This window comes from Centropristis striata, chromosome 5 (genome assembly GCF_030273125.1).
Source record: "Centropristis striata isolate RG_2023a ecotype Rhode Island chromosome 5, C.striata_1.0, whole genome shotgun sequence".
Lineage (NCBI taxonomy): Eukaryota > Metazoa > Chordata > Actinopteri > Perciformes > Serranidae > Centropristis > Centropristis striata.
In genome coordinates this window covers 35,468,450-35,493,910 of record NC_081521.1, presented here as the reverse complement: position 1 = coordinate 35,493,910, position 25,461 = coordinate 35,468,450, and the positions used below count along the sequence as shown (strand labels likewise).

Sequence of the window (25,461 nt, the reverse complement as noted above, 5' to 3'; positions counted from 1 at the left end):
ATTTATTCACATTTAGGAAAAGTAATTAATGTATAGGTTTGCATAGATAAGGAAGCTGGTTAATAATATTATTACATTAATATTATATAATACATAAAACTTCCTTAATTTGTTTGATTTCATTGTTCAGTGCACTAAATGAGTCAGCCAGCATGTGAATATTTCCACTTCATAGAACATGGATGGGAAAAATTAAGGAAGCACAAAAAAATATCTAATGCCTTCCCTTATCATTTCCTTTCTCAAAAAAAAAATTCAGATGAAAGGCAAACGTTTTTCTCTGGTAGAGAAGAGGGGCAGATCGTGGACACTGACGGAAAGTTTGTCCAATCTGTGAGGAGAATTCAGTTCATTATCGCCCTGAAATGTAAAGGTTAATCTCACTTCCTCGACACAGCCATAGATGTGAAACTTGATTAGGACACATTTAAGTTAATTGGTGTGTCACACTAACTAGTATTGTCTATCACACACTATAAATTATATTTTATTATGGGTGCAAACAACATTAGATAAGAATATTGACTGAATGTCACTAAACCAACCCCATATTGATGAATGGAGATCAGGCAAATACATTCAATTTAAGTAGAGGGATATTAGAATAAAAAAAAATTATTCATAATAACCAAAGTTTAACTTTAAATATTGTTATCACAACACACAAGCATTGTCTTTTAGTACAATTCTGGCATACTTGTACAAGTATTTCCATTTTATGCTACTTTATACTTTTACTCCACTACATTGTACGTTTTACTCCACTACATTTATAGGGCAGCTGTAGTTACTTTGCAAATCATGGCTTTACATACAAAATATACAATCAATTTATGAAATATTTGCATTTTAAAATATTAAACAACTCAACAGTGTATAAAGTTGCTTAACTTTTGCTTATAAAATATTATTATTATTATTATATTATTATAAATACTTTATATAAATAAAGTTGTTTTTTTACGGCTATTTCTGTGACTCTACCTATAAAGTAAAGATCTGGATGCCGCTTCCTCCAGCACAAGATTTATTTATGGATTTAAGAGAATAGGAGAATAATTTAAGATTTTTTTCACTGTTTTGTATTTACACCTGTAATTACTTCCCAGACACAGCAAAAAGTCTTAATTTGTTTGAATTATCTTGCTTTTTCTTTCTGTGTTACATTTTTAATCTTCTGTTACAATATGACCTTATTTTCCTAGAATTATAAGTATTTATTTCTTTAATTTGATTCTAGTTGCTTTTTTACATATATATATATATATATATATATATATATATATATATATATATATTTATATATATGTATATATTTATTTATTATATATATATATATATATATATATATATATATATATATATATATATATATATATATAGTAATTTAAGACTGTTATTCCCATCTCCTATTTCTGATTATACTTAGGCTATAAATCTGACTGGGCTGCTTCTTCCACCTTTGGTCATTTTATTCCCTTTTTGTGCAATTAAAGAGAACAAGTATCAATAACCAAACATGATGTAATTACTCTGACCTCATCTTGCTCGGTTTTCCTGCTTCAGTGTGTTACGTGAATATTGATTTGCACCCAGCATGAACTCACCTGAGAATGCAGGAAAATCCACTGAGTCACAGGTCCGGTCTGAACCCTTTAAAAAAGCAGGACTCCGCACAGCCCTCACATCACTCACAGAGACGAGCTCACAGCAGGAGGACACTGATCGGCCACAAGAAGAAAAAAAGAAAAACACCATGGATTTTTGTTTGGCGACTTTTGCGGCTCTCCTCTCTCTCTTCGCGGCTGCATGCTGCGCTCCAACGGCGCACACTCTGCACGATGCATGCGCTGATGTGCGGAACTCCTCAATGGTGCTCAATCGCATTGCCCAAACTTTGAAAAAAGAGGTAAGTGTTTTTTATTTCTTATTATGTGGAATAATTCATGCAAAATACACCCCAAAACATTGGTAATCACTTTTCTTTACAGCCTCTAGATTTTTTTAGAACTCAAATTGTGTTTTGTATAATTGTAATGCTCTTTCTAATACAGTTTTGTATGTTGAAGCTTGCCTGTAAACACAAGCAGCAATATACTTAAAATTTTAAACGAAGAAATGCTGACTGGGCAGATTTAGTGTTAATTCAAATGCACATTCACAGGCATAATTATGAATATTGGATTAAAGTTGCTTTATATATAGCACAATATATTGTTTGATGTCTTTATTATTTTTAAATGAAACATTTTTTAACTGAGCATGTTTTTCTCAATTCTTTTTTTTAAGGCACGAAATGGATCCAAAGATTTAACAAAGTTCTCCACCTCTCTTGTTTGGATGGAGTCAAAAGACATGTGTGATCCCGAGACCCTCACAAAGAATCCTGCAGTAAGCAATAATCATCACATTGAAGTCATTTGAAGTAATTAACATAAAATAACGAGTTCTTGATTGTGATGAGATTTCTAAGTGTTTTCCTCCTCCTCCTCCTCTCTGCTTCCTCAGACATGTCTTGAGAAGATGCTCAACACCCTAATGAGCTACAGATCTGCAGTGGAGAGGGTTGCCGGATTTCCAAGCTGCTCAGAGTTTGTCAACAGAGTAAAGCTGGTGATGCACCAACTGCAAAAAGACATGAGCAAGTGTGTGAAGTCCAGGGTGAAGATAAATGATCAGAAGGTAAACACGGTCACCTGAAATAAATGTTCTCAAAAAGTCCTAAAGGCTTTGTCAGAGATGGGTTTATCTCAGTCATATTATCTATTAGTCACATTAGTCTATGCAGCATCTATAAGATAAAGCTGACAACATTTTAATGTTTTCTTTGGTTCTACAGGAGTCCAACATGATTGGTAAGGAGACTCAGCATGTTCTTGACTGGCAGAAGCCTCTGCTGTGCCAGTACACCATGGACAGGCTCTTCTCCTTCTCCATCCTCACTGCTCGAGTGTTTGCCGTTGGTGATCCAGCTCATCACATAGCAGGCTCAGCTCAGAAATGCATGTAATGTTTGCAGACATGTTGTGAATTGTTGAAGCATCTTTTATGTGATCACATTGATCTAAGTCTCTCGTACAGCCCCCAGTGGCTGATCTGCAACAGTGTTTCCATACTTGTTTCTCACATGTATACATGGAATGTATTTCCAATGGAATTATTATCTAACATATTTATTCAAATTATATTTATTGCATTTATTTATTGATATTTATTGAAATCAGTTGTTATTGCGATGCTATTTACATGCAAAATAAAATAAATTTCATCATCATATGTGTTGTGGTTCATACATGATGTCACAGTATTTTTTGTGCAGATTGTTCCTTACACTGAAAACAGTCATGATAAACAATTCCTGACTAAGAAAAGTAAGGAAGTCACCTGCACTTTCTGTGAATGAATTTCCAAAAGAGCACCCAGACAAACATGCTGAGACAAGGAGGAAGCTGTGCTTTTCTAAAACACTCCTGCAGCTCTCTGGAGATCCACAACTTCCTGCATACTTCCTCTCAGTCAGCGTGTCGGTAATAGTGCTCGCTTTTGTTCCCTCCCTCACCCTGATGATGCAATGTTATGTGTTAGTAGTAATTCAATGCAAAAAAGGAAGGTGTGTCAGGTTTAAAGGGGAAGAGGAAGTAAAGCCGTGAGCTCAGCGTAAAGCTACCGGATTGCTCAACAAGGAAGTTTGTCCTCAGAGTGACTCAATATCCATAATTAATTCAAGCCTCCTGTCTTTAGGGGGGAAACACATCCAAATGCATTGTTTGCATCTTCAGGTGGATGGTGAGCATTTCTGTTATGGCCCAAATAATTTATTCAGCGCTTTAAAAGAAATGTTTGATAGAAATCAATAAAATAAACATAAATACCAAAATTTAATCTGACCCAGAGTGCAGGATCTTGAGACATAGAAAGACGTGAACTATAATAAAGTAGTAATAAACCTTATTTATTAGTATCTTTCATACAAGGGATGTAGCTCAAAGTGTTTTACAATAAAAAGAGAAATAACATAATTAATTAAAAGCAGGCAAATTAAAAAAGTGCAGATACCAGGTGATAGTATGAACAGATGTGCTAGGAACAGTACAATATGCTAAAGATAAAAAATAAAGCAAAGGAAAGCTCAAGAACGATAAATGATGTAAAACAAAATCATAAAACAAAGTAAAGGTGACAGTTAGTTAGGAGTGGTACTAAATAAATGCATTTTAAATTGCTGTTTACGTTAATGGAGCATGCATCTCTTATATTTTTGGGTAGGGAATTCCATAGTTTTGGTGTTTAGGTAAAAAAAGTCAATCCAAAACCATTAAGCCTGGCAGCAGAAATCTCGTTTTTTACATTGTAAATCAACTGATTGTCTTGGCAGAGCAGTAAAGAGATTGTTACAATAATCCAATCTCCTTGAAATTAACGCATGAGCACATATTTTGGCCCTACCTTTATAATATTTATTTTATGGATGAAAGGTCAGCTTCTGTATGTGGGCTGTAAATAATAGATAGTCTAGGATCAAAGCCAGACTCATGACCTAGTAGTAGAGTAGTGGCTTCCTATTACTTGCAGTCACAGCTGGGAAAAAAAGTATATCTACAAAACTGGAAATTTTAGCTTCCGTCTTCACAGAAGCTTTAATTAATAACATCCTGAAAATATCTTGTACGAGGAAGAACAGCAGCGTATGAAAACATATGGGGGCTCTCTGTTGTGGTCACTGATGTAGCATTGAAATTGGTCCTCCTGTTCTCTAACTGTCAATGTTATAATGTTTTTGTTTTTTAATCACCGTACATTAAGACCTCATATCTTGCTTGACTGATTTGTATTTCTTCTATTTTGCAATTGTGAACAAGGAGGAATTTTCTGCACCACCTGGTTTGTGTTTAGGGAATGGTTGTTTGTTCGTTTCCCTGTTTGTCTTCCTCATGTGTATTTCTCAATGAAAAAAATGGCAGTCTTGCTCCTATAAACATCTTTAAAATAATAGTGATATAATAAAATAAGGTGCACAAACAAAATGAAATAAATGCATAGATAAAATAGCAAAAATATATAGCAAAATACACTAGTGGCTCAGTATGAAAAAAATTAAACTGTTGGGTTCTTACAGTAAAGTGATGAGCCAGGCAGTATTACTGTAAATGATGCAAGCAGGACCATCAAAGTTACAGTAATTCACTTTCAAGATTTTATTATAGCATACAAATCATATTTTTTCTGAACATTTAGCCACGGATTGTTACAACATTTAAACATACTGATTGTTATTTGTTTACAGTTTAAAGCAACAACGGTGCACATTATATACACAATATAAAATGTATCTTATAAAGATTGTGTTTACAAAAAATGACTCGACTCAGCATACCCAAGTTCCTCAGGATGTCATACACATGTATAAATAATACATTTGTGATGTCAGTTCCTTATTTAAATTCTTTACACACTGCTCATTACTGGGAAGCAATCTGCTGAGCGTTCAGATAACAACCGCATTTTTTGTTTTCATTCCCCAATGCATTAGTCATTCTTTTCCCCCCATCCAAGATATTCCCCACTCTACGTAACTCATGTCTTATCTTTAATTATTTCCCATGCTTGAGTTCATTATTTCATGCAACAATCACGGTTCGTTACTCAGAGGCAAAGTTCAACTCTAGTTTAGTACTGCAAGGTGACATTTATACCAGAACAACCTGTCTAGGATAAGACTGATTTAAAGATAATAAAATATACAACATTATTGTGGTTTGTGAGTGTGAAACAATGCCAATCCATGGCAAGATTTAGGTTTTTCTCATGACAAACAGTGATTTGTGGTTTTTAGCCACACAGGGTGAAAAGCTGGTGCACTAAGCATAACGTTCAATACAGGGGGTGAGGTGTTAATAGTATAGTTGTGCAATGAAAGCAAACCCAGCAAACTTCCCTCCTGTGGATACTGGTTTAACAGGTTTTTTTTATCGCTTTGATCTTGATTTGTTAGGTACTTATTTCACTGAACTCAGTAAACTCAACAACAAAGATACCCATTTGTTAACTTTCTCAACTTCTCCTTTCGATTTTCATGTTCTCAAGGAACTGTTCCTTTCCTTTACATCCACTGATGTATGTGTATGCATATGAATATATATATATATATATATATATATATATATATATATATATATATATTATATACATACTTATGTATGTATGTGTATCACTAGTAACCACAAATACACCTGACCAACCACTACTTCTTTATTTTGTTTATGTTTGTTTAATTTAACTTATTGCTCAGTTTATTCTTTGTTTAACAGTTTGGCTTTTTTACAAAAAATTAAAAAATAAAAGTTGTTTTGCAGAATGGCCCCACTCAGGTTGTTTTATATACATTCTAGATATATTATTGGATTACTATTATTATTATTGATGCATTCATGTAAGCAGCGTTTTAACTTTCTCAAGGTAGGGCTCGTTTTATCTACTTATATACTGTTATGAGGTTTAATATATATATTTTTTAAAAGTCTAATCGCTTTAGATTTAACATGATTTTAACTAACTACAGTCACGTCACTTGAGTAAATATACTAAGTTACATTCCAGGTTGATGAGTGAAACCTCAAAAGTAAACGCCCATCCATCATGTGCTGCATTTAGTAGTTATGTGGGAATAAACAGTACAGAAATGATACAATACAGCATTTTTTTTCAAGTTTTGCAGGAAACACAAAAAAACAAAAGTGTAACATATGACATTTATTGATCATTTCACTCAAAAGGATGTAACAAAGGATGGCTAGGTAATAACACTGTGTGTAAATTATGTAACTTAAGAGAAATAAATGACTTAGGCATTTTTTAACATGCCTTTGTGACTTAAGCAAGGTATGGTAACACTTTAATTTGAAGGTGTCTACAAAAGAGTGGCACAAGCCTGTCAGAAACAGCATTAATGTTACTTCAAAGTGTCATTAATGTTCATGACACATCCCATGTCATGCTCATGTCATTCTTATGTAGACACCTTAGATTAAAGTGTTACCAATATTAGTGTCAACAATAAAACACTGATACACTAAACAATCTCCCTCTAGCTCTTCTTTGTTGGGTTCTTATCTGATGACTATGAATGTGGCAAATTGTCAAAGAAGTGATGATCTTAAAGGGGTAAGATCACATGATCTGATCAACTGAGGATGTAGGTGATTTTACCATAGGTGGCCGGCGTCATGAGGAGATGATTTAGGCAACAACAAAAACACAATTTTGACAAAAAATTACTTAGGCGATTATTTTTAACAATGTGACGATATTTCTCACATTTTCTGGGGGATCCAGGGAAATTCTTTGAGGTGACTTGCTCTTTTTGTTAAAACGTGTGTTGTTTCGCCCCCTCACCTTTGTTTACCTGCCGCCGATGAGGAGTTTTGACAGATGTCCGCTGCTGCAGAGGAACCAGCCCAAACCTAACGAAGGCGGGGTTAAAGAAAAAACAAGGAATTTCCTGGTGAGCCACGACAGCACAGGAAGGTAAAGTTGGCTCCGTTGAAATGTAAAGTTTTAAACCTAGAAATGCTGCATGGCCGATGCTAACTTATCACGATTCAACACGAGTTTCTTAGCCCTTCAGTGGTGACTTGGCGTCTGCAGCCGTCACTTCCTGGTTCACTTTAAACTGCCGTTAGCACGTCAACCTGTAGATAGCAGCTAAACTGTTAGCTAGCAGGCGGACGATATACCATTTAAAGCTGACTGTTAAGCCAAAAGTTAAATAATTTGGGCTTTGTGTGAACGGTTACTGTTATGTTCTCTTTGGACATTCAAGAATCAAACGTTATTGTAGCTTTACACGCTGCTTCTTAATTGTTTTTAGTGTTTGTGGCTAGATGTAGTTAGCTGTATACGTTAGGGGAGTCCTGAGGCAGGAAGCGTTTGTTTTATCACATAGAACTGTTTAGTTGGGCGGAGTCTTCCCCCCGAGGTCATATACCATTAAAGATGCGCCACCGCCAACCCCAACCCCGTTTACTCCTCTACACCATGACGTGATGAAACGTGCCTCTCGCCTAACTCATTTTTTGCAGGAAACACAAAAAACTTCACCAAAAGTGTAACATATGACATTTATTGATCATTTCACTCAAAAGGATGTAACAAAGGATGACTGTTGGCATAGTAATAACAGTGTGTGTAAATTATGTAACTTAAGAGAAATAAATGACTTTTGAATTTTTGAACATGCCTTTGTGACTAAAGCAAGATATGGTAACACTTTATTTTGAAGGTGTCTACACAAGAGTCACACAAGCCTGTCAGAAACATGACAAGTATCATGAGCATTAATGTAACTTCAAAGTGTTATTAATGTTCATGGCACATCCCATTTCATGTTTATGACACGCTCATGTCACTCTTATGTAGACACCTTCAAAATAAAGTGTTACCAGATTTTGCTTAAGTCACAAAGGCATGTTCAAAAAAATTGCCAAAGTCACATTTTATTTTGACTTAGGCATAATAAATCCGCTTAAGTCACACACTTGACATAGACCATTATCTTAAAGGGGTAAAATCACATGATCTGATCAACTGAGGATATAGGCGATTTTACCATAGGTGGCTGTCATCATGAGGAGATGATTTACGCAAAAAAAACAATTTTGACAAAAAATTATATAACGATATACCGTTAAAGATGTGCCACCGCCAACCCCAACCCCGTTTACTCCTCTACACCATGACATAATGAAACGTGCCTCTCATAAGTTCCCAAACGGCAATACATTAGCTGTAGAGTGGTTAAAAAAAAAAAGTATGAAAATTTGTTCCGACTTATAGATAAATCAACAGATTGTTTTAGGCCTAGGCCACACCAATGTAAAAGTTGCAGAACAGGTCTAATAAATTCACACAACTGAAGTAAACCTTATTGTAAAGGTACAATTCGATTCAATGAACTGAACTTTAACACTGTGTCTCCCCTCTGTGTTAAAGATGAATGTGGGCGTCGCTCACAGTGAGGTGAACCCCAACACGAGGGTGATGAACAGCAGAGGAATATGGCTCACTTACCTGCTGCTGACCGTCGTGTTGCACATCGTCCTGCTCAGCATTCCTTTCTTCACTGTGCCGCTCGTCTGGACTCTCACCAACGTTATCCACAACCTGGTCAGTTAAAGATAGATAATACTGTAAAATAACTGAAATATATAGTGTTTATTTTCCAGTTTTGGGCAACAGTAACTTTCACTTTGTCACCCTTTCCCACTTAACTATGAAACCACTTAAACACCATCAATGTATAAATAATTGGCATTGCAACAGCTTCAGCTATAAATTATTAAATATGCAGTAAACCTGCAAATAGGTAAAGCACCTTGGCAGTTCTTGATAATGTGAGTTTGGATGAATATCCTCCTCAAGACAGCTAATGATTCAGTTCTACACCTGAACTTCAAAAGGTAAGTTCAAACATCCGAAAAACATTGTCAGCAATTCGACCCCTTTTCTTTCCATTCTGTGCCAGTGAAGGAGAATTTAAAACATTCATTTCTGGTGACAAAGTGTATTCACATTGCACGGAGTTCAACATCAGAAAACTTTGACCGGTTAATTTGCAGCCTTAACCGACAGCAAAAAAGTGTGTGTGCTTGATCTCACTCTGCTGTCAAACAGACTACAGAATAGAATAGAATAAAATAGAATAGAAAGCTTTATTGTCATTATATATGAAATACAATGATATTATGGGTACCACTCAATTAGTGCTTTAAAAAGAGTCTAAGCTAAGGTATAATAGTAAAGCAGTAAAACATGAAGGGTAATTGCACTTGAGGTATAGCAGAAATAAATAAAAGCAGCGGTCAAGAATATTGCAAATAATTATTTGTTGAGTGTTCTTATAGCTCAGGGAAACAAAGCAGTAAACTCATGTTTGTGTGTGTTATAATCTGCATGGCCCACATTTAGCACGAAAAACGCCTCAACAGGTCATGGTCACTCGTCTGTGTGGAAAGCTTGTCTATCGTTGTGGCTAATAGCAGTTGTGTTGGTCCTCTGGCAGGTGATGTACCTGTTTCTACACACAGTGAAGGGCACTCCGTTTGAGACACCAGACCAAGGCAAAGCTCGTCTGCTCACGCACTGGGAACAGATGGACTATGGTGTCCAATTCACATCTTCACGCAAATTCCTCACTATCTCACCAATTGTTCTGTAAGTATTTTTGAAAAGTCCTCTGCAGAGCTGGGCCGTTTTCAGTTTCTCTTTCCTTCTGATGACCAGATCAACATATATATAGTTGAATATGTCAGAAGTTGGCTGGAATGTTTTTGTCTCACCTGCTCAGGCCGGACGGAATATTTTTTTTTTTTTACATTGTTTAACGTCCGTGATCATGTGATCATGTTCACATGCCAGTTTCCAACTTGCATCTTGATTAAATATGTGTTAAACCTAAAAATAAATTAAAGTACCTCCTAAATCAACAGATAGGAGAATGCACCAAGGCAGCCGCTCACTCGCTGCAAATTACACAAAGATAAACATGATTAATCCCATGCAATACTGCTTGCAAAAAAACCTAAACAAAACTGAAAGAAAATGTGCAGAATTTGCCAGCTATCCAGCAACCCTTGTTTGGATTTCCCCAAACTTGTCCCCACTTCCTCAAACAAATATAAGAATACACACAATATAATAATACATTATTTCTCGCACAAAATACATAGTAAAACCCCGCAGATATAAACATGTATGTACGTCATTGCAGCAACAGGGACGTTTCTGGACAGGCCACAGGGACGCCACAACGTTACCTTTTATTAAATAATTAATTCACATCAAAGCAAGAACATCCGTGGTTACAGCTCAGCTGGTAACTTCAGCCGACGTGCTGCTCCTGTTGCCACACCAGACAACAACAGAAACATACATAAACAATGAAAGTGTAAAAAAAAGTTTTGCAAGATTGTTGAATTCACACACTTGTTTCACCTCAAGATTTTAAGCAATGCATAACACTAAATGTAAACACAACTTTTGTTTGTTTGCAAGAAATTAGATAAAATACAAGGCATTGTAATAGAACATAAACATGAAAGATTTAAAATACAAACAATATTTATTTGAATTATTTTAGACTTTCTGCTGCAATTTTCAATCTCAGTAAATTCTTCAAACTCACAGAAACTGAAACAATATGTATGGTTAATAGTGGAGCGTATTTTCATTATTTATGTATTTGAAATTCAGGGTTTTTCTTGTGTGTTTCCTCAATATTAATGTTGATCCTGATGTTTTGATGTTACATCTGCACTATTCTTCTCCCTTTGCAGGTATATTCTTGCCAGTTTCTACACAAAATACGATCCCACACATTTCCTAATCAACACGAGCTCCCTCCTTAGCGTCCTCCTCCCAAAGTTGCCTCAGTTTCACGGAGTACGGATATTTGGGATCAACAAATACTGAACTGAACACTGGATTTTAAGCACCAACACTGGAATTCTAGTTTTCTGTTTAGAGGTTACGGAAAGGAGAACCAGTTGGATTTGTCTAAACTGTACAGACTGTGTGGAGTAATATATGAAAGTTGCAGTTTGTGCTGCCTCTTGCAGCCTGAAAAAAAAGTAAATGCACTGCTGCTGTTTTATGAAAGTAATTTTTTCTTTACTGACATTCCTGATGTATGTTTGTCAAAAAGCCACTTTGGCTTCAAGAAAGAGCAAATTTGAACTGTACTGCTTTCGAATGTGACCTTTTTTTCTCAGATGATTTCTGTTACAAACTGCGCTGGCTGCACGTCTGTAAAACTGTCTAGTTGATGCCATAAATGTGAATGAATTCACTGTGGCAGTGTGGTTCGTCTTCATCTGAATGACACTTGCAAGTTTCCATTTTCTTTCATGCTTTTTCCTAGATTTACTATGAAGGATTTACATGCAGCAGGCATTTACACGCCTACAATAAACACTGCAGTCGTGCACACACATACTCATGTAATTCACTGTTTTCTTTAAAATCGGTTTGTTTTTTCTACTCAAAAACAAGCATTGAGAGCTACAGGTTGTGCAAATATGGTCTTCTCTCGAATCCACATGGTCAAGTTGAAAAACTGCAAATTCCTTTTTTTGTGTAGGTTTGTAAGAATCGATTGTAAGTCAGTTTGTCAGCGGTGGGGAACTCCTGACACTTTACATAAAGCCACCATGCTGAGGGGGCTGTCACAGCCTGTGCAATATGTTCACATATCTGAGGGATTCCCCCCTTTTCCTCATGCAATGTGGTCATGTTTGTGTTCCAAACAGATTTCCCTGTTGGTGATGCCTTCTTTGGGAGGAAGTAAGTCAGAGGAAATGCAGCATGTGAATTTGATAGCTGAGTATGCCAACCTGATCCAGCATGCAAATGATGCTTACACTTTCAGATGTGTCATACATGTTGTGTAATCGAGCATAATCATTTGCAACAGTTACAGTTACTGGGGGTGTTCCCTGCCTTCAGATGCTATGAGGACATTCACATTGATTGTAAAGAAGCCGGTGGTGTGATGCAGCTGGGCTAAATGTCATCAGATATGGCTCACTGAAAGTGGAGAGTGGGAGAGAAAGGATGAATAAAATGTTATTTTTCTGCAACATTAACTGAGAACTGCCTGATGTTAGATAACGCTGTTTCGCTTAAACAGCACATTTTGCTCATCAACTGCAGATTTTCCCCCTCCAAGGTTCTGCTTCCACTTTTAATTTAACGTGAACTCAGAACATTTGATAAGAGGTACTCTGTTAAAGTAACACAGCTTTGTAATCTAGATAACTAAAGGGAAAACAAAAGATGCCATTGATAATCCTGTGGTTTCATAGTTTCATTTCCCAAACACGCAGTTGCAAACTGTATGCTGTGTTACTTCTAATCAAATGCAACATCTTCAGGTGTTTGACGTTTTTTTCTTATGTGCATCTTACTCCCACTGGGCATCAAACTAAATCAAATAATCTGAGAGTCCTTTGCATATCGCAGCTCCACTCCACACATACCTCATGTCACCTATGGCGTGAGAGCAGTGTTGAATGCGGTAAAATAAGGCCTGACGGTGATACTATCACAAAGAACTTAACATTTTTGATCTACCTTTTGATTCGTCACAAATTTGCTATACATTTTGAGCAATTGTTCCCAAATTTGGGCCAGAACTTATATGGATGCTCCATGTGAAATTGCATATTTTTTTATTTAAAAATGTAAAACCCAATTCCTCTAACCAAATACCTGCACATAAGTCTTCCACAAACTTAAACACTGATGTATTTTTTATTTTGGGGTGAAGTGTCCCTTTAACACAGGAGCATCAAACTAATTTGCCCTTTCATGGATCAGTTTGAAACCCTTTAGTCTGAATTATATTATACAATGATGCCACTGCATGCACATCAAAGCTCAAATATATATTTTTTATTCAAAATACTTTGGGGATACATCCTCAGATTTCTGTACATTAAAATGAAAACAACGAAATACAAACCCGACCAAACTTTTGCTCCCCGAGCAGAAAGCTAGAATAATAACCGCCACATCATGCTGCTGTTCAGAGAGGCAAGAAGGTATCACATGTTGTACTGGACATGTATCTGGATGCTCTCACTGCAGTTTGTTGCAGTGCCAACGGCTGTGAACACTGTAGGTTTTGAAAACTAAAAAAAAAAAAAAAAACTTAAAAACTTTTCCAAAGCTAAAGACAACACAAACTACAATCAGACAGTAAAAAGTTCACTTGCTTTGACCTTTTAAAACAGGTCCCCATCACCAAGTATCACTGTATTTGAAACCTCAATTTTAACATGAACTTTGTTCCCTAAAAGAGATCTGGGTTTAGTGCACATTCTTTGATGCTACATTACTTTGCCATTTTTATACTGATAATAGATATGACCACAGTGTGACTGTCAGTGAGGTGCCTCTTGTGACTGAAATCACAATCCAGGGTTTTTGTTTTAGTCTTCTCCACAGTAATCACTCAAAAATCAGTCCTGAGCTCTTCTCCCGCCACCTTTCTGAAAGGCAATAATATAAGTGACTCTATTTTCACATATCTCTTCACATAGTGCCGTCTCACTCAGGTTTCATCATTGGCTTTATATCGTCCTCCTCGTCATCGGTGTCAAAAAATTCATCCTCAAAGAAAGATCCTCCAAACCCGTATTCCTGTGCGTGGACAGATACCTCATTTGACATTAAGTGAGGAGACCCTTCAACAAAATCGGCAAACCTGTGGAATAAAGTGACAATATCAGCAACAATACCAGTCTTAGACAATAAATAAACCATGCACTGCTTTTAGGAGGACCTTCCTACTACACAGCCACTTACTAGCCAGGTTTCCATCCAAATGTATCGTAAACGTTATCTAAAATTGAAAAATCAAAAAAAAAGAAATGCAAATGATAGTTCGTTTCCATTCACTACTGTTGTGTGAATATTGGGAGTTGACCTGTGATCATGAACTGAATAAAAATCGAATTAATTCAGAAAATGTGAGGAGGAAAAAAATGCATTCTGGTATTTAGTCTGACAACATTTTCTAGTTAAGTACCTCGTTATCATTATGCTTTCCCCATGTTTTTAAATGGAGTCTGGTGACACTGATAGAGGCAAATAAAAATAGCATGAATTTCGTTAAGAAAGTGAAAATATCAAACAATAATAGGCTAACTAGGCTAAGTACTAAGTACATTATATTTTCTTTATTTGAAAGTTTGGCCCCCACAATGTCTGCTTAGAAAGAGTCTCTCTAGGACAAATATACTATATATTATGATAATTATTTATTTTGAGAAACCAAGAAATTCTGTCAAATCAGACTTTCAGCACGCCCACATACCCCAAAGGGAAAGATCCTGTCATAACTGCATTTCCCCAAATGTGATGATTCAACAGAGATTCCCAGTTGAATCAGGCTCCTCAGATTAAATCATCAAACAGTCGACAATAACCCCGAAACTAATTTAGGTAAAATCACCCTATTGATCAATATCAAATCAATAAAGGCACTCATACTTTAATTCTCAACCAATACATTATTAACTCATTGAGGCCTAAAACGCCTGTAAAACCTCTGGGCGATTTTAAAATAAGCCCCTAAAACCTAAAGTTTCTCTGGAAATTCAACAGAAGTGTCAACGCTTCTACTAAATAATAGATGTTTCAGCCTCTGTAGCAGATAGAAATTAAATTCAAAAAATATTTGAGAGCTTATACAAATACTACAAAACGACGTATCCGCTTTCCAGGCTTCAATGGGTTAAAGACATGGCACCTTTTTGGGGACTGAAGCCTGGACACTGTCTTCCATGGACTGAACTCTGGGCTGTTGCAGTGCTTCCTCAGCTCCTCCAGAGCACGCCGAGTCTCCTCCTCTCCCTGCTTCTGAAACTCCTCCTCAGTCAACAGGCGACGCGGCTCCAGCTTCCAGTGGAAAAACCTTTTGATTTTCCTGCACAACACAACAAGTGCTCAGTAGGAAAAATCCAAATGATAAGAAATAAAAATGATGACTGATTCTAAAAGTAAAATGCAGTTGGACATAGGTCTTTTATATCACTGCTTTGACCTTCAACAGTAATAGTTGCTAAAATATGTGTGAAACTCTTGTTTACAAACACTAAGCTACAAAACACTGTATTAGATAACAGAAACTGCATGTGAACTGTTTCAAATATGTCACTGTACTCTTACGCCACCTTCTGTCAGCACTGTGAACACCCACCGGCATGCAGCAACGGTCAGAGAGACCGGGTACTCCAGATGTTTGGAGAACACGGCCGCCACGATGATGGCGAAGGCAACTTGCTGGATTTGAATCCCAAAATAAATCAGCAACAGGCCAAGTAGCTGCAGCGTCCACGACAAGATGTTAATGCTCTTCTCGTCCACCAGAGGACCGTAACGGTAACAAACGGCAAAAGTGATGAAGCCCACCACAGCTACATAACCTGACCCAAGACAAAACAGAGACATTTAATTACAGTGTTTAAGAAGAAGTTGCTCCAAAATTATATAGTGTTTTACATGTTTTTATGTCATGCAGCCCATCATACATGTTGCATTTTTTTCTTGGTAAAGGGACCCCTTTGAAAATGACCATGTCATTTATATTGCCAAGATTTAGCCTAATTTTAGTGGTTTTTAACCCCTAAATAAATATCACAATCAATTGAACAGTTTATCTCAATTACGCTCTTTTTGTTTTTTCCCCCTCATAGTTCACTAACGTGGTCTCTACTGTAAATATATTCAGCTATTAAAGCTGCAATAATTTTCTAAAGAAAGAGTGCATATCTTAGTGATTTTTAAAGACATTTTAGGAAACACAAACAGATTATGTTTTTAAAAAAGTATGTTGTGATTATCTATTGAATACGCCACATTTTATTTAGTTTTCAAGTAGAAATCAACTTCTCTAAAACAGTAGAAAATAAAAACCTTGCATTTCTTGCAAACTGTTTTTCTGCAGTGTTTACATTTGAGTTCGTTTTGTTTGTTGGGGTCTTCCCCAAAGCCAAAATGGGTTGAAATGACAGCTTTGGCATTTACCTTGGGTACAAGCCATGAGTTGCTCAGTTGGCTCAGTGTTTGAATTCTCCTCCATGTTGATAATATGTTGACTAATACATTTAAATAATCATCAGGGACGAGATTACATCGGTTAGAGGTTATGAATGCTTTCCGATAACTGCCCAGCCCGATCATATCATGGTGCCAATGGATTCTTTGGGTCTTCTAGTTTTATGATATCCGTAAACCTTCTTTAAATGTAGAGTCAGCCAGGCTCACCCACGAGCCATCTGATTGTTAAGGGGTTACTTTCATACTCACTGATCTAAAAATTGTTTTTTGAAATGCTATCAAGATTCTTGCTTTGTTCTGAAGTTTCTATATAATATTTTTATAAATAAAGTGTCTGTACCTAGTGCCACGTGCCAGTGTTCTCGCAGAATCACGCCAAGGTTCCTGCAGACAAGTTGGATGGCGTAAACAGAAAACGACCAGCCGCCAACAATCAAGACATAAAAAGGGCTTTTCTGCAACACAAAGGGTACAGTAATTATATATGAGGCCAAATTTATTTACCTATAAAATCATGTTTATGTAAAGAAACTCCTTACCTTTGGTAAAAAGCGCGCCAAAATGAAAAAGAGGATGATGAGAGAGGCGATCATGCCTGTGCTCATACCGGCAGAGTAGAAGAAAATCTGACTCCTATATTTAAGAGAAATAACTGTTATTAACATACAATGATCCTGTTAAGTCATAACAATGAAACATGAGTACAAAAATTACCTGCTGAGTGACCCCGCAAAGATGAACAACAACGCTCCGACGAGGAACACCAAAAACAGATAGATATCAAACTCTGCAAGGAAAAAATAACAGTGTGTGGAAAAGTGAATAATCTATAAATAACCATCAATTTCATTGTGTTAATGTGTCCACTTACTACGAAGGGGCTTGACAGTGTAATTGGTTTTGTCAGCAGGATCGACTTTGAAGCACGTCTTCTGCTTGAACAGATTGACGTTGATGGTGGTTTCATTGTGTCGCTCCCGTAACAAACTCTGAAACCAGCCCCAGACACTGAAGCGGTCCAGCTCCTGCAGCTCCTCCTCACCCTCCGCCGTTACCACTTTAAACACGTTTGAACTCCACACTTTGACCTGTCAGAAATATTCTGTTATTATGGACCTAATCAGTTCAGCAATAAGGAATTGTTAGAATAAATGCTGCAAGATGTAACCCCTTGTAAAAAAAAAAAAAAAAAGTATTACAACTATATCCTGGGCACTTGAACATAGAAACTTCTGTAGTTTCTTAATGTCAGGGAACACCAAATCTGGGTATCAACATTTTTCAATACCATATCCTGAATGATCAATACCAATTTTATGAAATTGCATTTGAACAAAACCGCAACTACAACATTATACACTATGGTAAAAATCTTTACTTTCTATGTATGAAGCAGTAATTTCGCTTTCTTAAAGCATTTTTCAAATTTTTAAAAAAGAAAGAATTATGTCAAACCGCTTCCACAAGAGTCTAGGAGCTATCTCCTTCTTGGATCTCCTTCTCTTTTCTCTTCTTGATCAGTCTTTTTACTTGTTAATTTATCTATTAAACAAAAAATATTTTTATTCATACAATGATTTTTTTGTTTGTTTATTAATTATTTTGTGTTGTGCCAATAATTACCTTGTCCTGGTAAAAAAAAAAAAATAGGGCCTCTCTGTTGTAAAAGGCTGTTTTTTTCCTAACAAAGTACTAGTACCTTTCCAGCTATTTTGCACCTTTGAAATGTACTTTGAAAGACACACACACACCAGCATTATTACATCTTAGTACCAGCATGCTGCATTGTTATTGGTCCACTGATGGTGAAGAGATTTACGCCTTAAGGACTGAAATTTGGTACCGAATGACAAGATATTTTTCAATTCTCCATACCAGAGGCAATTCAGTTTTGAGTTCAGTACCCAGCCCTATGGATCACAACATATTTAAACTTTATACCACATAGAAAGAGCCCCAACATGCAAACATTGAGGGGCAGAGCTAAAACGTTATGATTTAGAACGTCTATTAAATATGAATTCAAACACTAGCACCATCCATGTAACTTACCTGAATTCTTGTCCACGTTTGCCTCCAAGTTGGCACCACAGTGTTTTTATAACAGAAGCTATTGGACCCCGACATGACGTACACCTGTCCATCCTGGATATCTGTCACTGGATTTTTGCTTCCTGCGTTTGATAAGCAGAGAAATGCATGTTATTGTAATATTACATCACGTTACTTTATAAGTTGGACTGTTTTTTTTTTTTTTTACTGTAAGAGAGACCTGTGACATGAACATCACATTTAAAAGATTCACATGCGTGTTTCTGCAGGTAAAACAGGGTTTGTTTGTTTTTTTATGCTTAGCTCCCACACACCCAGGGAACTACCTGTTCTCCACCCTCCCCTCTGGGAAAAGGCTGCGGGTGCTCAGGACCACAAAGACCCGCCACCGCCTCAGCTTCTTCCCCTCAGCCATCAGGCTGATCAATGCGGCTGGTCCTCTACCCCCACCCCTACCCCTACCCCACTGAATGTCATCTGAGTGTCATTGACCATTGAACTGAACTAGGACTGATGCCCACCCCATTGCACTTTATTTTTTTTTGTTATCAAATGTTTTTATTAAGTAAGTCACACAAGGTTATAGAAAACCATCTCTGTCAAATTACATTTTACACAAAGTATGCCAAAGACATAAGAACGTGTCCCAGGGCAAAAACACAAGGGGGAAGAAGGGAAGGGAGACATGACCCCACAATATTACCATCGTTGTCCCCATTGCACTTTATTATTATTATTATTATTACTACTACCTCGATCATTACATATGCACTATCTGTCTGTTGTGTCATCACTGTCTTTGTCTAGCTGCACTATATGTTATTTAAAACACACACACTGTAACTACTGAAACAAATTCCAATGTTGTTGTTTTTTACATAAATGGCAATAAAAGTACCTTGAACCTTGAACCTTGAACCTTTTAGTGTTTTTTTTAGTGACGCACAGCTGTTATAATTAGCAGGACAAGAATAACCTGAGGGCGGGGCGGGCTTTTAAGCTCGGCCAAGTTTAGGTTTCATAGCATTTGTTCTCAGCAGTTTGTTCATTAGATTAATTTTAAAATAAATTATTTCCAGAGACTGAATGAGAGAACAGACAGCAGTCTCCGGGCTGGGAGAAAAGCCTAGCATCAAATAACTTCTGTGCAGTTTCACTTCCACAAGCTAACATGAGTTAGCCTGATCAATGATTCTTGTTTAAAATAAAATATAAATCAGGTATCAGTTATTGCTGCCTGACACTGGTTCTTACCTGTATCCTTGTGTCCTGAGGTTTGAGTTAAACAGATAAGAAGCACCGTGAAAACCATTAATTTAGCACTTATATGGGAGAAACCGTTTCTCATTTTCATGCATCCCGCCATGATGATAGCACCATATCCCTCCTCCTTTGTTTTGTCCCGCCCCTTCCGCTTGTCGCAGCTCAGTTGAGTCACAGGCCGTCCAGCCAATCACGGAGTCAGATTGCATGTCGTCATTGTCAGGGTGCGTTCAACGCCTCTCTAAAACCAAGCTTTACAACATGTTTTTTTATACAGTCAACAGTTTAGAATAAATCAGTGGTGGAAAAAGTATTCAAATCCCTTACTTCAGGAAAGTGGTAAAAGTACTAAAACCACACTGTGGAAATACTCCACTACAACTAAACGTCCTGCATTCAAAACGTTCAAAAGTATCAGCATCAAAATGTACTTAAAGTATCAAAAGTAAGAGAACTCGTTATGCAGAAAGGACCAACTTAGATAGTTTTATATATCACAAATATATAATTGGAATATTTATATTGATGCATTTATGAAAGCAGAATTTTAATTTGGTAAAGATAGGGCTCATTTAAACTATTTAATATACTTTTATGAGGTAATTTAAAAAAAAAAGTCTAATTACTTAAATGTATCATGTTTTTAATGTTAAATCTTGAACTGAAAAGTAAATTAAGCAGGCATCCAAATGTAGTGGAGTAGAAGTATAAAGTTACATAAAATCTAAATACTCAAGTAAAGCAGATGTTTTTTTTAAGTCAAATAAAGTAAATTAATTAAAATAAAATTAATTTATATGCTCCACCACAACTACAGTAAATGCCTGTCACTGTACATTTTCTGTTTTTTTCCTTTTCTTTTTTTTTTTTACTGTTTTACTGCTGCTATTTGTTGCACATGACATTGAATATCCTCCTAAGACAACTCTGTGTACTTACATATTTTACATTTTAAATTATTGCCTTTTGCGTGTGTTATATTGCCTTTAGTATACTATCCCAAATGAGGAGCAGCAATCCAAACTTTATTGTACGTTGTTATGCAATGACAATGAAGGCTTTCTATTCTATAATTTTGATTTTTTTAAAAATACTAGTATTCCATGTTGGTGAATGTACTTTAAAGCATAGCTTTGCAAGCTACCAGTGAACTGTCATTGAAGGAATTTGAACTACAGTAAAGCTACTCTAAGGAGAAATTTAGTTCAAACTACCTTAAATACTTAACGGGCATACACGGGCCCCGGGGCCCAAAGTGTCAAGACCCTCCTGTCCTTTACCTGCAAAATGTCACTCAAAGAAACATGAAGACTCTTTTTCATGAGACTGTAAAACAGTTCAGCTTTGGTTTTATGTCCATCAGGCGGATAGTTGCCTTACAGAAACTCCAGGTGGGGGTATTGCACCAAGTTGACAAGGTACTTCTACAACGACTTCTCTGAACATTTGTTAATAAATATTTAGGTTTATCCACTATGACACTGTCGCTGTGTGAGCACTCGCCCTTAAGCATATGCATAACACAAAGGTGAAAGGTCAAGTGTGTTGTGGTGGCTAAATGAGGACTGCACATGTCTTCACAGAAGGGGTTTAATTACAGTCAAGTAGCAATGGGGGAAAACAATTCCTTTCCTTTTATGGCTCCAAACTGATTGTGGTTTCAGTAGTTACCTACACAAAAGGACAAAGAAATATTTAAACTATTTAAATTATTATGCTAATATGAATGTAATTGAATTATCAGCAAACTGCTGTGAAATGTAGCTAAACTACTCGTTGAATTACTCACTTCTCCCTTGCACTGCTAATACGGTTGGAGGGGGTTGGTAGTTCTACAATTGTGGCTAAGGTGTTGTGATTAAATATGCAAAAAAAATTGTTTTTTTTTTTAACTCTTTGCTAAGTTTTTGTAAACCAAGAAAAAATGTTTTTGTTAAAACATCATTTCATTACACCAAGTGTCCATTATTTTAGATTTTAATAGTGTAATGTGACTAATCACTTTTCCGAGTAGCTTATTTTAAGAGCTTATTTAGTGCAGCTCAGGTGGAAACTGGAGCACCTGTAGTTTGACGTTGGTGGAGTAAGTAAATACAAGGAGAGATACGGAGGCTGCACAAGGATAAGCTCTGCTTGCCATCGGATTTGAACCATAAAAACACACGGATGATTGTAACAATTAGAGCGGGTAATAAATCTTCAGGTTACATAAATTAATCACATCTCCATAATAACACTATGTGGCAACGACGTGACATGCAGAAGCCAGCGCATGTTAACATGGACATTAAACCTTTACTGTCAGTTAAAACTAGTTATACAATTTTGACTTAATAAAATTAAAAGCAGTTTCTAGATTATGCGTTTTATCTGCTGCAAAGTAACAGATTGTTGCACATGATAGATTTCCTCCCCCTCAGAAAATGTACATAGGTGTTTGTGTTTTTGTCAATATCCTGAAATTAATGGAAAGTCCATTCACAAGAGGGAACCACAGGGTTCAGTCAGTGTTGAGTCACTTTTAACTTACACACAATACATGCACAGACAAAAAGATAAGGGGAAAAATGGATTTAGGAGCAAAACAAATACAAATCACAAAGGTTGCCAGAGCAACAAATTACTGTCCATTCATCCCCAGATACCTCTATCTACAGTGTCCACAGTCACAGTGGCTCAAATGTCCAAACACCACTTAAACTGTCATATGTGCATATTGCCACAGTCCAGAACAATGACACAAGTTACTAAATCTGATTGATGTTGGTGTTTCATTGTCTGACACTGATATTTAGAGAGCAGGGCAGCTAATGGCCAATATAATGTTTATATTATGTTGGGGGTTCTGTGCTTCATCATAATATACAACCAATTCAAATATTAAAAAAAAGACACACAAGAAAATTCATATATATGTATATATATATATATATATATATATATATATATATATATATATACATACATACATATATATATATATATATATATATATATATATATATATATATATATATATATATACATATATACAGTTTAATGTCTCAGTGTACTCTGAAATTTATGCACATTTGCAACATTTAAAATTCTTTATTGAGCATGAATTAAAAAATGGACAAAATAGCCCGAGACTCCATAGAGTTAAGTTGTTCCCTGAAAAAAGGCCTACTTGTATAATTCTGAAATGTACATTATTTTCCAGTTTTGGTTAACCTTACCTTTTTTTATTTACCTCTGGCAGTTCACCACTTACCTTTGTACCCTTTCCTGTTTACCTGTTCATTTGACTTGAACTGCTTGATTTTCAATAAAAAACTGGAAAAATTGGGGTGTTCTAAAACTTTTGACCGGTAGTGTATATATATTATGTTACCATCTGCATTGTCTCTGTTTGGTTACCCCTGCAGCACACTTGCAAAAAAACAAAACAAAGAAAATGTCCACAGGTAAGTAAAAAATAAACTTTGTGAAGTAAAGCTTCACTAAGCTTTTAGCATGGCTGCCTTGATGCACAGTGAACCACTTCCTTCAGCTACAGGCCTCTGTGGTGTTCAGTGTCTGAACCACATGACGTTGCATTTTAGCTGCGTTGTCACTGTGGTCCCATGGCTTACAGCAGGATTAAACTGAACCCTTCTGCTACGTATGTGTGTCTAAAGTAACCAAGACTTGTTCATAAATCAGTCAAATAAAAATGTTACTTCTAGTCCAGTTTCCGAGCATGACTTGAACTGTACAGGAAGAGTTTACAGTGGGATGACTTTATAGGTCCATTAAAGCTGAGAGATATGGGTCACTAAATTGTTTGTTTTTTGATACGTTTGTGGTGCACAAAGCGTACAAGATTACAGTGAGCTATATCATTGAACTCAATTGTTCTCATTCATCTTATCAGCATTAATGTGAGAGATAATGCAGCATTAGTAACAGTTCCCCACTGATATTATAGAGAATATCATTAACATGGGTAAATCTAAATTGGTTTAAAATGGAACAGTGTCACATCACACCTTAAACATGTGAGCTTTAAATACTGACTTCTTCCATAGTATCCACAAAGACTTGTGACTTTCACCACATGACCATAACTTTGAGCAACAAGTTCACTTTGTTCTGTCGTAGCACGCCATGCATTTAAATGAAGCTATTCTGTGTCAAAATGATTTCTGGCGTGAGAGCAAAGCACATTTTTTAATGTATAAGATAAAAAGCCTGAAAATGGTTCCTGTATTTTGACAAAAAAGTTTAAATTCTTTAAATATATTGCTCAATGAGTCTGTTATTTAGCTGTCTGAGGATGTTAGTCAGCGTGGAAAACAGGAAACACTTGAGAAATTGGGTTGCTCGAAGCGTTGAAGACTCATTTCCTTAAAATTTAACAGAATTGAAATCACTAATAATTATATACCTGTTTTAGGAGATAAGAGACTGTGGAGGTGATCAGATTCATACATTTCCTTCCTTTTGTGTATTTCACTTGTATCAGCTGCACTTATAAAAGAACAACTTTTGGGTTTCCAGGTTGTGAAAAATCCTTTTGACCGATCAAACTATATGACCTCATACTTCTGGGAAAGGCAAAGGGAGGGTCCAAACCAGCACTTACAGGATTTTTTGTAATCTGACAATCCAAAATGTGTTTTCACTATTCACGCATTCTTAAATTATTCATCAACTAAAGTTTAATTCCTCAACAAAATTGCAATAGAAATTGTTTTTAGTTTCAGTTATTTAGTAAAGGATTCCTTTTTCACCGCCAGTAGTGTAATGTAACGAAGAAAATTACTTAAGTACTGTACTACAATTTTTGAGGTTCTTGTACTTTAAGTATCAATTTGATGCTACATAATATATATAATAACATACTCCTATACAAAAAGATAACTAGTCAACGTGAGGAAGATATATATTTATTTTTTGTAATGATAGGTAAATCAGATAACAGATAAAAGATAATCACTATTTGATACAAATTTAGGGAAAGTATATATACATATTAGAGGTGTGTGTGTAGGGGGGGGGGGGGGGGGGGGGGGTTGATACAGTATAGTATCGCAATATAATATCTATTCATGGCCCCGCCAAGTATTGATATTTTAGGAATACTCTGGAGATACTGGTATCATATAAAACTGGAAGATCTAAGGAATAAATAGGCAAAGTTAGGCTTTTTTATGTTTCATTCAAAGAAATTCAGAGCACACTCTCGTTGTGGAGAAATAAAAAGACTGAAGTGAGATGAATAGACTGAGAATTTACACCTATTTGACAAAACAATTCTTGATTTAATTAAATTTTGTGGACAAAAAATGCAGTTAAACAGTAATAATCACAATATATTGTATTGCAATGCTCACCATTTAGCAAAATACTTAAAATCGCAAAAATATTGTATTGTGACTCAAGTATCGGAATAGAATTGTATCATGGGGCCTCTGCTGATTCACACCCCTAATATATATTTAACATTTTCTTAACAAAAAAAATACTTTTTTGACGAATATCAGTGAGGACAGCCAGTGGACGAGT

The 25,461-nt window shown here is 36.1% G+C and overlaps 2 protein-coding genes across 4 annotated transcripts; one reads left to right on the top strand and one right to left on the bottom strand.

Moving 5' to 3' along the window:
• The first annotated feature begins 7,391 nt into the window (after window positions 1-7,391).
• ormdl2 (ORMDL sphingolipid biosynthesis regulator 2) lies at window positions 7,392-11,982 on the top strand. The gene is made up of 4 exons (XM_059334233.1): window positions 7,392-7,524; window positions 8,989-9,162; window positions 10,058-10,209; window positions 11,331-11,982. The coding sequence occupies exons 2-4, from the start codon at window positions 8,989-8,991 to the stop codon at window positions 11,464-11,466; spliced, it is 462 nt and encodes a 153-aa protein (XP_059190216.1). The 5' UTR covers window positions 7,392-7,524; the 3' UTR covers window positions 11,467-11,982.
• Window positions 11,983-13,431: 1,449 nt separating this feature from the next.
• nemp1 (nuclear envelope integral membrane protein 1) lies at window positions 13,432-20,073 on the bottom strand. Of its 3 annotated transcripts, none has more exons than XM_059333326.1 (9): window positions 19,924-20,073; window positions 18,670-18,791; window positions 17,489-17,705; window positions 17,332-17,404; window positions 17,157-17,250; window positions 16,958-17,072; window positions 15,758-15,983; window positions 15,308-15,484; window positions 13,432-14,260 (listed from the first exon to the last, which is right to left on the bottom strand). In XM_059333326.1, exons 1-9 carry the CDS (start codon window positions 20,033-20,035, stop codon window positions 14,104-14,106), a joined length of 1,293 nt encoding a protein of 430 aa, XP_059189309.1. In that variant the 5' UTR covers window positions 20,036-20,073; the 3' UTR covers window positions 13,432-14,103. The 3 variants fall into 3 exon arrangements, with proteins under 3 accessions (XP_059189309.1, XP_059189307.1, XP_059189308.1); XM_059333324.1 differs by having other exon boundaries at window positions 13,432-13,685; window positions 19,924-20,049; XM_059333325.1 differs by lacking the exon at window positions 13,432-14,260 and adding an exon at window positions 14,380-14,398 and having other exon boundaries at window positions 19,924-20,049.
• Window positions 20,074-25,461: the final 5,388 nt, after the last annotated feature.